Source organism: Bubalus kerabau, chromosome 11 (assembly GCF_029407905.1).
Source record: "Bubalus kerabau isolate K-KA32 ecotype Philippines breed swamp buffalo chromosome 11, PCC_UOA_SB_1v2, whole genome shotgun sequence".
NCBI lineage: Eukaryota > Metazoa > Chordata > Mammalia > Artiodactyla > Bovidae > Bubalus > Bubalus kerabau.
This window is the reverse complement of record NC_073634.1, coordinates 21990290-22005431: the sequence shown is the minus strand read 5'-3', so window position 1 is coordinate 22005431 and position 15142 is coordinate 21990290. Positions and strand designations below refer to the sequence as shown.

Genomic DNA, 15142 nt, shown 5'->3' with positions numbered 1-15142 from the left:
CAAAGGGGACGGTGGAGGACACTATTTTTTTTTATTTTATTTAGGCTCACTTGTTCAGCTGCGCTGTGGGGAGGGAGTGAGGGATGCTGCAAACAGATAACACTGGCGTGCGCTTGCAGTGCCTCAGCCACACTGGGTCTGCCCCCGCTCACGGCGCGTGTAGCCTCCCTGCCCACACTGCTCGGGCTCTAGGTTGTTCCGCCGGGAACAGTCAGAGGCCGGCCCTGGGCTGAGCTCCCAGGTCCAAGCCGCTCAGGTTCAGGCACTCGGGTAGTCCTCAGAGGCGCAGACTCGGTTGGGCCTGCGTTTTGTGCTCTTCCCAGGTCCGAGCAGCTCAGGTGATGTGTTTGGCGGGCGCCAATGCTGCGACTTATCGCCTCCCCGCCACTCGGTTATCTGGGTGTAAAACCAACGCACCTTCTCAGGCAGATGTTGACCGTCCAGACCCCCAAGAAGTTTTAGTTAGCAAAGAAGCCTGCTTACAGTTTTATAGATAGTGTCTCTCTGGGGCTGCGATTGCCCCCTTCCGGCTCTGGCTGCCTCTCACTGGAGGGGGAAGGTCTGCAGCCGGCTATCTCTGTTCAGTCCTTTGTTCTGTGCGCGGGCCTGGCGGTGTCTTAGGTTAGGGCTGGCTTTTCGCGTGGTAGATATCCCACAGTCTGGTTTGCTAGCCCAAATTATTTCACTCAGATAGTGCTCAGGACATTCGGGCCAGATTCTTACTCTAAATGATGCAGCCCGCGCCGCGCTTCCCTGCCCAGCCCCCGCTTGCTAATGGCGTGTGCAGGTGTCTGCGCTGCTTCTCCGCTGGGGGAGTTACCTAGGGCTCGCAATCTGCGATTTTTAATTGTTTATTTATTTTTTTCCTCCCTGTTATGTTGCCCTCTGTGCTTCCAAAGCCCGGCACAGATTTGGCAGTGAGAAGGTTTCCTGGTGTTTGGAAACTTCTCTCTTTTTAAGACTCCCTTCCCGGGACGGAACTCCGTCCCTCCCTCTTTTGTCTCTTTTTTTGTCTTTTATATTTTTTCCTACCTCCTTTCGAAGAGTTGGGTTGCTTTTCTAGGTGCCTGATGTCCTCTGCTGGCATTCAGAAGTTGTTTTGTGGAATTTACTCGACGTTTAAATGCTCTTTTGATGAATTTGTGGGGGAGAAAGTGTTCTCCCCGTCCTACTCCTCCGCCATCTTGGCTCCTCCTCCTGATATTTAGATTTTTAAGGCTTTCCTGATAGAGGTCTGTGCCACAGGGTGTCACGTGAGGTGTCAGCTTAAGAGAAAAGCTAGGAAAATTTGGTAGCGGGAATAGTCTGACTTTCCTGACCTCTGGGTTAGTTTGGTTTTTCTCTGTCTTGGATCCTGCTTTCTGTGAAATGAGTTAAGCTGGTCATATACTGTGCAGAGAATGAGCTGGTTTAAGACTCTGGAAAAGAATTAACAGACCACAATGCTGTATCTGATTCCGTGTTGCTTTTCAGTTTATGTGGTGTTGTCTAGCTGTTTTTATTGTTCAGAAAGACCTTGAATTACCTAAGAGTGTTACTTGTTTTCTGTTCAAGTTTTCTGGCTGACTCAGTCCCAGACAGTAGTATCTTTCTTTGTGTTGTCTTCAGTCCTTTTTAAGCTGGGGACTACAATCATGGTGGTTATTTCTGTTGCTATTTTATTTATATGAGGATAACTTGAAATACTCTTGTTTACTGTTTGGGAGAAAAGTAGAAAGAAAGTAGAAATGTATGGTTATTTCTCTTTGGGAGTTTTTTCCCATATGTTGTTCTAGCCCCCCCCCCCCCCTTTTTTTTTCTAAATTGTTCTAGCCTTTAAAGGGGAATACAGCCCAAACATTTTTTGAACATTTATATTTGCTGAACATGCTAAGTGCTTCCCATGAACTATTGTATTTTTCCTCACAACAACCCTGTAAAGCAGATATTATTGCTGTGCTGTGTTGTGCTTAGTCGTGTCGGACTCTTGTGACTCTGTGGACTGTAGCCCGCTAGGCTCCTCTGTCCACGGGATTCTCCAGGCAAGAATACTGGAGTGGGTTACTGTTTCCTCTTTCAGGGGATCTTCCCAGACCCAGGGATCAAACTGATGTCTCTAGCATTGCAGATGGATTCTTCACTGCTTGAGCCATATTGCTGCCATTTCTTAAATGGGTAAACGAAAGCTCACCAGAGGACTTGGCTCACAGACCAGTGTGCGTTGGAGTGCAGATGAACAGACTGTGCAGAGGTGGGGGACCTGTGGCTCTGGGCTCTCCAGTTCTGAGCTGTGCAGGGTGATATGGATGGGCCTGGAGGGCTTGGCTCATTTCTTTGTCTTTTAGATTTTTACAGATTTTTTTTTTTAATCTTCTATATCTTGTTTACACTTTGTTGCTCCTGTTTTCATCTGAGAAAAATTTCCAGAGAATGACTGACTTTGAAACTTTAGTACATACTCATGCCAAGGAAGGAAGCAGTCATGAGGCAGTCGTGAGTGTTCTCAGTATACACCATGTGACCAAGGCCCTGAACTCGGTAAACCCCTTCCCTTGTCCTTGCCTTGTTACTTTGGCACTTTGTCAGCGGTGAGGGGAACAATAAAGTGAATACTGTAATGCTTAATCATTTTCCTGCTTATAAATGGGCTCCCATCAAAATTTCCATTCTGAGAAGGGCATTTTACAGAGCTATTAACACCTTCATTAAGATGTGGTGGATCGATTACAAAATAATTTTAGGCTCAAAGAACCTTCACCAGCACTTCACTTTGAATTTGAAAGTTTGGGTCCTTCCAATATCTGATGTGAATCTAGAAATGGTGGATTACATGGAGGCGTTTTTGACATACTTAACACTGCTGCTGTTTATTTTAATTAAATTGTAACAGCCCTTTATTGAATGTCCTTTGTTTCACCAAACATTTGTAACCTTGAGACTTACTTTTGTCATACTTTGGCATGGCTCTTGCACTTTCATCTGAGAAATGTTCAACAGAGAAATGCCTCTCTTCTTCCCTCTTTTCATTTCTCTTCCTCCTTCCTTCCATCTCTCTCCTCCTCCGTCTTCCTACTTATAAAATTTAAGCACAGAGAAAGTCTTCTCACCGGCCCAGTTGAGTACCATAAGTACCTAATAACACTGCATCTGCTCTTAAGCATATAAATGCAGTGTTCCTAAATGAGGTGATGTTTTACTCAAAAGTAAATTTAATCTGCCTCTGAGGTCTTATCTTTTTCAAAATTCATTTTGCCTTCCAAGAGGGTGTATTGTTTTTGGAATTTATTGGGCAGACGTAAAGCAGAATCTGTTGTGCCTTCTGTGGGGGCTCTTGCCCTTTTCCTTCTTGTCTTACCAGTAGTCTCTCCAGTCTCGTTCATTAATCTTCTTCTACTTGCTACTCTTTCATTATCCTAGGGATTTCAGATTTCTTAGTTACTCCACTGTTTTACAAACCATGTCAACAGGATGATTTCATCTCATTGATCTCACGTTGACCTCTCAGGCTCTTCAGTGGACTTTGCCAGAACTCCACCGTTCATTCCTTTGACAAATAACCTTATATCTTGTCATATCTTATTTCTTCTATTCACCTTTAGATTACTTTTGCCTTTTAACTTGTTTAAAAAAAAGTTTCTCTCCTGCTAGAAATCAAGAGGCCCCCTGCTATGGTTATCCGAGGCTCTAAGACTGGTCTTAGGTGTTGCGTCTTCGGCCTAGCAGACGTTCATAAATGCTTGCCATGACACAGGCGCGGGACATATCATGGGAATAGAGAACCTAAAGACCTAGTCTTTATCTCCAAAATGTACTCGTGTCTGCAGAAGAATAAGGAAGCCACTGGAGTTGATGGCTCTGAATGTGTCATCTGGCTGGGCAGTCTGTCACTGCGGAGTGCTTACGTCATGGCCTTGTGTCTTTTAGTCTCATACTGTTCGGTGTCCATGCGTATGTGCATATGCATGGCTTTGACTTGCCTTCTTAAAAAATCATGTATCTTCTTAGAAGTTACAAATAAGACCTTTAAAAATGACATCTTTAATCCTCCGCTTCACAGATGAGGAGACAGGCCTTTGTAGGCTCAGGGACTGCTGTCATGTCACACAATTAGTGGCAAAGCTGGGCAAGAGCCCGATCTCTGATTTCTAGTCCAACATTTTTCTATCCAAGAACACTGTTGAAAAATTTTCTGATTCCAAATACTTTTGACTAAGGTGTGATTCCTGGTTTCATAAAAAAATAAAATCTGGAAGTATTTCACTGGTAATCGCTGAAAATTTTGCAGTTGAAGCCAGTGACGGTCCATCAGGTGCCCCCTGCGTGCATGAGGATGGCTTTGTGCTTTGTGGGCATGAAGGTGTCTCTGATATTGTTTCTCTCCTTAAAGACTGTGAGATGGAGTGATTTATGAAAACTTGACCCAAACTTTCTTTTTTCTTTCTGCACTCTTTTTTCTTTAGATCTTGTGCCTCATCCCCACTTTTTAAAAAAATAATTTTTTTTCTTTTATTTAGAAATAAAGGCCATACATTGGTGTGTAAGGCTAAGGTATACAGCGTGAAGGTTTGATGTATGTATGTGGTGAAATGATTACCATAATAAGATTAGCTAGCATCTGTCTTCTCATATAGATACAGTAAAAGGAAAGAAAAGAGACAAGAGGTTTCCATTTTTGCCAGGATTCACTCTCATGTATCCTGTGACAGCGTTAGGTAGAACCGTGTTGTGCGTTCCCTCGCTAGTGCTTTCGTCTCACAGCTGGAAGGTTATACCTGTTGACCACTTTCCTCCAGTCTCCTCTCCCCTCACCCTCCATCTCTGGTAATCACAGGTCTGATCTCTTTTTTCTATGAGTTCAGGTTTTTATTTTAAGATTACTCTATAGGTGAGATCATATAGTATTTGTCTTAGAGAAAGACTGACTTCACTTAGCATAATTCCTTCAAGGTTCATCTGAGTGGCAAATAAATTTTTATCTTTTCATTTACGGCTATTAGACAAACATATATTGATCTCTTAATCATGTGCCAGGCATGGGTATTAAGGATGCGGAGTGCACCCTTTCCTCTAGGGGCATGCTGCCTGTGTGCTGGGGATCTGATGACAAACCATCCGAGGCACATGCAGTGGTTCTCAACCAGGCCCCCCCAGGACACATCAGGCAAGTCTGAAAACGTTTGGCAAAGTCACAACTTGGGGGGATGGGGGGTGGTGTCCTGGGCATGCTGCTGAGTAGAGGCCAGAGATGCTGCTCAGCATCCTGCAGCCCACAGGACTGCTGTCTCGGCAGAGAGTCACACATCTGACCCTGGCGTCAGCAGTGTCAAGGTTGAGAAGCCAGGGATAGGGTGCTGATTGCTGTGTTCAGGACAGCTTCCGTGTCTTGAGTGTCTTCTGTGCCTGGTACTGCCCGGTGGTGGAGGCGTTGTGCTTTATTGTCACTCATAGTTTAGTTTAGAGGTCTGAATTGAGTCCTGAGGACAGGTGAGGGAAGGAGGGGACAGGCACACTGAGCAGAGGGGGTGGTATGGACAGCCCCCTGGAGGAGGTGACAGGAGCCCCTGGGGAACTGAAGGTTGTTGTTCATTGTGGCTAGAAGTTGAGGGAGGTAAATCAAGAAAAAGAGGGTGAGGAATAGCAAAGTGGAAGCCAGAGAATGGAGGGCTTTGAATGCTGCACTACAGCATTTGGCCCTTAGTTAAAGGTTGTAAGAAACCCAGGAGAGGTTTTAAGTTGCTGGTTACATGTTTAGATTTGTCTCTTGGAAGGGTAAATTTGGTGTTTCAGTGAGCATTGATTGGAAGGAGACAGCTAGAGCTACGGAATTGATTTGGGGGCTCTTGCTATCATCGAGTAAGAAATGAGTCAAGGAAGTGACAGCGATGGGAGAATAGCTGAATTGTACAGATCTTAAGGGGCTCGAATCTGTCGGGACACTGGGGAAGGGAGGAAACAGAGTCGGGTCGTTGATTTCTGCCTTGCGGTGGCATAGATACAGACATGCAGGTCTCTTCAACAGGAACTGCAACAGGCAGAGCCCTTGGGGGATGTCTGTCCTTCCCGTCGGCTCTGGATGGTACAGCCACTTGGGGTACAAAGAGTGAGCCTCCCTTTGCAGCATCTCCAGCACGCATGGATGGAGAGAGGACAGGGCCAGTAGTAACACCTTCTTATGGAAGGAAGGGAGAATGGAAACACTCAGTAGCCACAGTTTCACATCCTGCTGGAAAGGATAACAGGACCCTTTTTGGTTTTCCTTTGAGAGGCTCTACTGTCCATTGTCTTTTGTAGCTCATCTAGCTGGGTGTATAATTCATGTCTCAGCTCACATGTCACCTCCTAGGAGAACTTTTCTCTGCGCTCTCAGTGTAAAGTAGGCATCCAGTTTTTAATTGTTGTAGCTATTGGCAGGGTGTGCATTATCTGCCATCATCTGGTTCCTTTCCTTCTGTTAACTTTTCCTGCTCCTCTTAGCCTGGAATGTCAGGTCACAAGGGTGCGAGGGACCTTGTCTGATGTGTTCACGTTGAATCCTTAATACATGGCATAATATGTGGCTCCGTATATTTTTTGAAAGAATGAGTAAATGAAGGAGAGAGGTGTAGAATGCTGAGGGAGAAACAGGCTTTTAGTAAAAACATTTTTTGGTGGGGGAGAGGAAGATGAATTTGGTCTTGGGTATGATGCGTTTTTTTGGAATGTTTAAGTACAGATATCCAATAGGCCACTAAACATAAACCCAGGAAGGAGATTATAATAAAGGCAGCTAGTGTTTCTCAAGCCCTTCCTTTGTGCCAGACTGTGTTCTGAGCACTTGATATAGTGGAGTGGTGGATCTCCAGAGGCAGAAGTTGAAGTGGGAAAAGCAGAGTGTGCATGAGAAGAAAGACAGGGACACAGTTCTGGGGAGACACCAGTATATAAGAGGTGAGCAGAGAAAGAGGCTTCTCGCAGAAGAAGCAACCCAGAGGCAGGGGGACCCTGGGAGAGTGTGGTATCTAGAAACCCAGGGAAGAAGGAGGAGAAATTACTGAATGTCTCCGAGAGATCTAAAGGGTGTCCGCAGCCTTTCAGCATCAAAGAAATGATGCTGGGAAGAGTTGTTTCTGGAAACCCCAGGGAAAGAGAGGTTGAGGGTTTGAGAATTTAAAGGTGGTAATGGTGGGAATCCACCTACTCATGGAGGAGACACTGGAAATTCCAGTTCAGTCCCTGGGTCAGGAAGATGCCCTGGAGAAGGGAATGGCAACCCACTCCAGTGTTCTTGCCTGGAGAGTCCCATGGGCAGAGGAGCGTGGTGGGCTGCAGTCCACGGGGTCGCAAAGGGTCCGACACAGCTGAGCAGGCACGCACAGCAGTGGGAAAGGGCTTGCAGAGAGGTGGAGTTTGAACATGCAGTCAAGGGAGGCATCGTTACTCAGTGGTTCCTGGGGAGGTGAGGGTTGATGGCAGCTGGAGCTGGGGAGGCGTATCTTTCAGACAGTTTCTCTTTACTTCCCCGAATGTTCTGATTTTTCTTGTTCTGTCATTTTCCCAGTGGAGCCTTACTGGCTGCAGTGTTGCCTGCTTGGTCAGGATCTGCTGGGGCCTCACTGCCCACAGTTACTGACTCAGCTGCCACCAGCCACGAGGGCAAGGGTTCTACAGGGAGTTCCTTTACTATAAACTTCTTTGGGCAGGATCACCTGTTATTTTTGTATTTTTTTAAGTTACTCTGACTTCACGTGGTTGCACTTTCATTCACTTTCACTCAACCTGGTTGCAGGAAAGCCATCTTTCATAGATAACGCAGGCTGTTGGCAGTTGAAATGGCTCAGTAATATCCAAAACTGGACATTTAATAGATTTAACTTTGTTTAAGAATTTAAAAATTTGCATAAACTAACTCCCCCCTTCCCTTCCTACCAAGGGATGGAAATTAGGTTTCCAATTGGAAAAGTAAAGACTGTGTTTTTATTTTAAAATTTCATTTCTTTATTTTGGGCTGTGTTGGGTTTTTGTTGCTGCACGCAGGCTTTCTCTAGTTGCGGAGAGCAGTCTTCTCACTCTGATGGCTTCTCTTGCGGAGCATGGGCTCTGGGTGTGCAGGCTTAGTTGTCCTGTGGTTTGTGAAATCTTAGTTCCAGGGCTAGAGATCGAACTCATGTTGCCTGCCTTGGCAGGTGTATTCTTAACCACTGGACCACCAGGGAAGTCCCAAGATAGTGTTTTTAGAATGCTCTGTTTAAATGTGAAGTATACCTTAGTTTTCTGATACATTGATTCTAAAATGTTTTGCTTGAGGTTTTCTGAATTTCTCTCTGACTTTAACATGCCTATAGGTAGTAGAGCGAACTAATACAGAAAATTAAGTATTTTTTCTCTTTGTTGCTTTTGAAAGGAACATTTGAACATATGTCTACATTTGATAGACATTATTTATTTGAAAAGAGTTTTATCATAGATGCTGGGTCCTAAGAAGTCCATCCTTTTGATAATCTGTTTAAAGAAATGTGAACAAATTATATGATAGTGTGAGAAATCTACAGACATGATTATCTGGAGGTGTTAATCCTAACCTTCCCTGATAGCTTAGTTGGTAAAGAATCTGCCTGCAATGCGAGAGACCCCTGTTCAATTCCTGGGTCAGGAAGATCCGCTGGATAAGGGATAGGCTACCCACTCCAGTATTCTTGGGCTTCCTATGTGGCACAGCTGGTAAAGAATCTGCCTGCAATGGGGGAGACCTGGGTTTGATCCCTGGGTTGGGAAGACGCCCTGAAGAAGGGAACGGCTACCCCCTCCAGTATTCTGGCATGGAGAATTCCATGGACTGTATAATCCATGGAGTTGCAAAGAGTCAGACACGACTGAGCGCCTTTCACTTTAATACTAACCTAATTCATCAAAAGGAAGAGTTAATGCTGCCAGCAAAGTTAACAGCATGTTTAGTGGGGGTGTCTTAACCAGACATTTGATTCTTACTGAGACAAAGTGAAATGTAGAGATCCTGGAAGGACAGGGTTAGAGGAGAGATGTAGTTGGATGAACTCACATGAGGTACTTGGATTTTCAGAAACACCATCGAGTATGTGATTGATACAAAGGCATTGAGCTTCTTCAAAGATGAAACCTTTTGGTATCTCTCAGCTTTTTGTTGTGTGGACTTCTTTATACACTTAAAATTCACTGAAGACTACAAAGACCTTTTGTTTATAAAGATTATATTGCTTTTTTTTTTTTACTATATTAGGAGTTAAAACTGAAAAATTTAACATATTAACTCATTTAAAAATACCAATAAGGGGAGCTCAACTGGGTGCTTTGTGATGACCTACAGGGATGGGGTGGGAATTGGGGAGTGGAGGGAGGTCCATTAGGAGGGGATATGTGTATATACATAGCTGACTTTTAAAAATCCATGTAAAAAACCAACAGGAAAATGGGGAAAATATAAATAAGAAAATTACTCATGCTTATGTAAATAGCTTATTTTTTATGAGAAATAACTATGTAAAAAGATTAAGAAAAATGGCATTGCTATGCATTTTTTCCAGTCTCAATACCTGACTTAATCGAAGACAGCTAGATTCTCAAATCTGCTTCTGCATCCAGTCTGTCATTTTAAATATTGTACTTTAAATCATGAAAGAGTGAGAGTAAGAATTATATCTTAGTATTTCTAAGAAAATAATTTTGAGCTCTTTGACCCCTGAAAGGGTTTCAGGCTTCCTGGGATAGAGGTGGGTTTGGCCCTGGACAATGCCTTAGGAATCACTGAGCTACACTTTGCGTTTCTTGAGGGTAGAGACCATTGCCTTGGTTCCCTTTTTTTCTGCTCCTTAGGGCCTAGTAAAATATTCTTTATGTTGACACCTCAGATGTATTTAGTGACACAACTCACCCCCATAAAATTCCAGGGGAAGGAAGCATCCGGTGAATCAGGACTGAGCTTCCGCTTCAGAATGCCTTTCCCCTTGATTAGTCATGCTGTAAGAGGATCCATCACAGTCCTTTAACTCAGCAGCCACAGAGGTGCCCCGGACTCTTTCCACCATCTGACGAGTTTGTAGACTGGGTTACACATCAAGATGAGTAGTGTAGGGAAACAGTATTCCCTTTTCCGCACAGCAAGTTCTAGGAAGTCTTGGAGGTTGCTGGGAGAAAGAAGCGAGAATTGTTTTCTAGAAACAGAATGGAAAAGTTGGTGGAAATCTTAGGGGGCTGTGCTGGCATGTGGGATCCACTCTGCTCTCCAGGAAGAGAGAGCATATGCGTTCCTCCAGTTCGCATTTTCTGCACCAAGGCAGTGGCAGGTGGCTTGCAGAGTGAGTGGGAAGCCATAACCAATGCTCTGAGTAACAGCGTTTCCATTTGCCAAATGTTATGTTACTCTTCTCCAGGCCTATAGTAGAAATATGCAAACTTAGACTGAAAATATGCATACTGTTCGTGTTAAGTTTTCAGACTTTTGAAAAAATATAGGTAAACAATATCAAAAGGTATCTTTAAAGTCATGTGGCAAATTTTGCATAAAACAAATACCTGTACAACTTACAGAGTTTGTATTGGAGCAAATTTATTGATCAGCTACTTCAGGACATATCTTCACACATATAGTAGCATAAACATAGTTGCTTTTGCATTTGACTTGCAAAGAAATGAAAGCAAAAGCATTTTAAAACAGCATGGTTTTGTCTGCTTTATCTGAATGAGTTGGTGGCATTTTCTAACTGCTTGCCTCTCGGGCACTTAAGTCATCGTGGTACGTTCTTACTAATAGTCTCTGAACTTCTTTCCCTGTCCTTTTCTTCCGGGCCGTTTATCGCTGCCTTTAGCGCTTCAGCATGGAAGGGATCTCAAATGTCATTCAGAATGGCCTCCGCCACACCTTTGGAAATTCAGGTGGAGAGAAACAGGTGCTCAGTTATCCTTATTTTCCTCATTCTCTGCTTTTTCATTCGCTGTGTAAGTTAAGGTCCTGAAAGCTGGCAGCCTTACTAATTTACTAAGACTATTGCTTAAAAGAGAGAAATGAAAGTTCATTATATTTACAGCCTTGATAAAGCATAGTATTTCCCTTTAGGAAAAAGCGTTTTCAAATTGGACAATAAATGCATTCTTAATACATGTTTTAGAGCTCTATTTTTCACTCTTACTTTTAAACAAGTAGATATGAATGTATTGATTTAATGAATTGCATGCGTAGAATATATAGTTGTGAAAATAACTAGACTAGAATATGCTACTGTAATTCTGAACGTTTAAGAAACAAGATCTCATCGGGGGAAGGAAAGCCAGATGTTGGTATCATTTAGACTATAGTTCTAGGTCAAACTGTCTAGAATTTACCTACTTTTAAATGAAATTCATTTGTTTTTAAGATGTATCATGTGGCCAGTCAACTCCATTGTCCCCTGAATGAGGCATGAGAGATTATTAGTATAAAATCACACATGGATATAAATACATAGTAAAATGTGTAATGTTATTTATAGTGTTAATTATATTAGCTTTTTTTTTTAATATAATGACTTAAGGAATGTCACGAGCATAGGAAACACATCTATATTGAGTGTGCTTAGTATTACCTTTCACAATTGAAACCTTCACATTAAAAAGAAAACTCTTCTTTACTTCATAAGTGAAGATTGGGAAAGTCTGCAGAGTATATATAGCTCGTAGGCCGTTTATCAGAGTAAGGCATTTGAGCCTAGGCTTTTACCGCAGATAGTTGTTTTGCGCAAGAAGAGAAATAACCAACTTTAAATAATTCTTCACACTGGCAATTGCAATTCAGAAGTGGGCTCCATTAAGGGATGGTTGATTTTTTTTTTTTTTTTTTTAATTCTAATGCCTCTCACCTCTCAAACTCACAAAATAGCAGAATACCTTCCAAACTGACCCAGCATGTGGGAGTGGGGCAGGAAGGCCTGAAAGTGTGGTCAGACAGCAGGCATGCCACATATGGCTTCCTGGTCCTCCTTCAAGTGGACTTGCATGCTATTAGTGATGCCCCAGAAGGACATGTTTCTGGCTCCCTGTGTATTCTTTATAAAGAAACGTTTTCGGTTATACAACTGGGCATCACCTTGCAGAGGCCTACACCAAAAAGATGGTGGAAATTAAGTTTCTTAAATATTGACTAATTCATTGTAAGCCGTTATTATTAAGCAGTTCTATTTTGTTTTTTGATTATGCATGGGATAAAATTGCTCAAAGCGGATTAGGAATATAGCCAAGAGTCAGGACTGGGGCTAAATATTGGGTGCACCTGGAGATTCCAAGTTAAAAAAAACAAACTAGTAGATCTCTACATAAACACATGCAAAATACATTGAGCTATACATTTTTTTTTTGGTGGAGTGGTCAGAAGAGAATCTGGACAATAATTTTTAGATTATGCTTTCATGGGACATAGCTACAGAACATTAGTGATACTTGTGAGCCTTATAGTAGAGAAGCAGAGAGTTTGTCTCGATATCAGACATGAATTTTCATTATTCATTAGGCCCATTTCTCCTTTTTCACTTTTCTCTTTTCCTTTAATACCTTTATGCATTTATAACTACTTACACAATAATTTAAAATAACAGTAATACATCTCTAAAGTTACTTGAGTTTTTTCTTTTTTAGCTTTTGGAGAAAGCTGGTATACGTTTTTAAAATTGTCAAGTTACCCATGTGACTGTATTGTTCAACCAGGAAAAAATGGTCTGAAACAGAATCATTTAACTGCTGGGAACTATTTTGTTATGCAGAATGGTTATGTAGTTGTGTTTAAATTACCATTTCAAAACTGTGTTGAAATATGCAAGGAGAATGTTAGATAAGACTTCACTTTAACAATGAACAAATTGGGCAGATCACCCTCCCACGCCTCCTTCTGTGAAATTTTCAGTAACTGAAAGGAGAGAAAGTAGATATTTATATAAACAATGGGCTTGTATGAAAGAGGTGGGCAAAAAAAATGAGCTCTGGCTGAGATAGTAAGATACCTGTGTTCATTGTTAAAGTGGCTCATGTTTCATGTTATAAAACAAACCTTCTAGTAACTATATCACATTTTTACAGAGAAGGGAATGCAGATTCAAGTGACTTTTTTTTTTTTAACTTGGCAGTACTTGACAACAGTCATTCCTTATGAGAAAAAAAATGGACCGCCATCTGTTGAAGATCTTCAGATATTAACAAAAAGTAAGCAAAGATGAAATTAAACTGTTACCTTATTTACTTTTGCTGATTCTGAACACTTATTTTAATTGTTGCTGCTGTTTTATTTTGTCAGTTTAGGGTAGCATATGATGGATCTCATCATTTATTCTTTCGAGAAGGAAAACGTAAATGGCTGTGACATCAAATCCAACTCTCACTCTAGAGCTGATTTGTATTTTTCCTGTTTTTCTTATTTTATATTATTTTTTAACTTTATAATATTGTATTGGTTTTGCCATATATCAAAATGAATCCGCCACAGGTATACATGTGTTCCCCATCCTGAGCCCTCCTCCCTCCTCCCTCCCCATACCATCCCTCTGGGTCGTCCCAGTGCGCCAGCCCCAAACATCCAGTATCGTGCATCGAACTTGGACTGGCGACTTGTTTCATATATGACATTATACATGTTTCAATGCCATTCTCCCAAATCATCCCACCCTCTCCCTCTCCCACAGAGTCCAAAAGACTGTTCTATATATCAGTGTCTCTTTTGCTGTCTCATATACAGGGTTATTGTTACCATCTTTCTAAATTCCATATATATGCGTTAGTATACTGTATTGGTATTTTTCTTTCTGGCTTACTTCACTCTGTATAATAGGCTCCAGTTTCATCCACCTCATTAGAACTGATTCAAATGTATTCTTTTTAATGGCTGAGTAATACTCCATTGTGTATATGTACCACCGCTTTCTTATCCATTCATCTGCTGATGGACATCTAGGTTGCTTCCATGTCCTGGCTATTATAAACAGTGCTGCGATGAACATTGGGGTACACGTGTCTCTTTCCCTCCTGGTTTCCTCAGTGTGTATGCCCAGCAGTGGGATTGCTGGGTCATAAGGCAGTTCTATTTCCAGTTTTTTAAGGAATCTCCACACTGTTCTCCATAGTGGCTGGACTAGTTTGCATTCCCACCAACAGTGTAAGAGGGTTCCCTTTTCTCCACACCCTCTCCAGCATTTATTGCTTGTAGACATTTGGATCGCAGCCATTCTGACTGGCGTGAAATGGTACCTCATAGTGGTTTTGATTTGCATTTCTCTGATAATGAGTGATGTTGAGCATCTTTTCATGTGTTTGTTAGCCATCTGTATGTCTTCTTTGGAGAAATGTCTATTTAGTTCTTTGGCCCATTTTTTGATTGGGTCATTTATTTTTCTGGAATTGAGCTGTAGGAGTTGCTTATATATTTTTGAGATTAACTCTTTGTTAGTTGCTTCATTTGCTATTATTTTCTCCCATTCTGAAGGCTGTCTTTTCACCTTGCTTATAGTTTCCTTTGATGTGCAGAAGCTTTTAAGGTTAATTAGGTCCCATTTGTTTATTTTTGCTCTGATTTCCAGTATTCTGGGAGGTGGGTCATAGAGGATCCTGCTGTGATGTATGTCGGAGAGTGTTTTGCCTATGTTCTCCTCTAGGAGTTTTATAGTTTCTGGTCTTACGTTGAGATCTTTAATCCATTTTGAGTTTATTTTTGTGTATGGTGTTAGAAAGTGTTCTAGTTTCATTCTTTTACAAGTGGTTGACCAGATTTCCCAGCACCACTTGTTAAAGAGATTGTCTTTAATCCATTGTATATTCTTGCCTCCTTTGTCAAAGATAAGGTGTCCATAGGTGCGTGGATTTATCTCTGGGCTTTCTATTTTGTCTTTATATTTCTTTATATATTCTGTCTCTATATTTCTGTCTTTGTGCCAGTACCATACTGTCTTGATGACTGTGGCTTTGTAGTAGAGCCTGAAGTCAGGCAGGTTGATTCCTCCAGTTCCATTTTTCTTTCTCAAGATTGCTTTGGCTATTCGAGGTTTTTTGTATTTCCATACAAATTGTGAAATTATTTGTTCTAGCTCTGTGAAGAATTTTGAAACATTTACAAGCTGAACTTTTTGGGGAAAAAAATGTAACTTAATTTTCCATCACCTCTGGTATATTTAAGAATATTCAGTAAAATAAGTGCTTCATG

The 15142-nt window shown here is 41.8% G+C and overlaps 1 protein-coding gene across 5 annotated transcripts in view; it reads left to right on the top strand.

Annotated features, from left to right (window-relative positions):
* The window catches only part of FEZ2 (fasciculation and elongation protein zeta 2), a 59465-nt gene that overhangs the window by 37881 nt on the left and 6442 nt on the right, over nucleotides 1–15142 (top strand). For 4 of the 5 annotated variants that reach the window (XM_055539798.1, XM_055539799.1, XM_055539794.1 and 1 more), the window contains exons 6-7: nucleotides 10797–10877; nucleotides 13080–13155. In XM_055539798.1, the coding sequence (XP_055395773.1) occupies nucleotides 10797–10877; nucleotides 13080–13155 (157 nt within the window). The remainder of the gene's footprint in view (nucleotides 1–10796; nucleotides 10878–13079; nucleotides 13156–15142) is intronic. The other variant, XM_055539797.1, reaches the window with a different exon arrangement.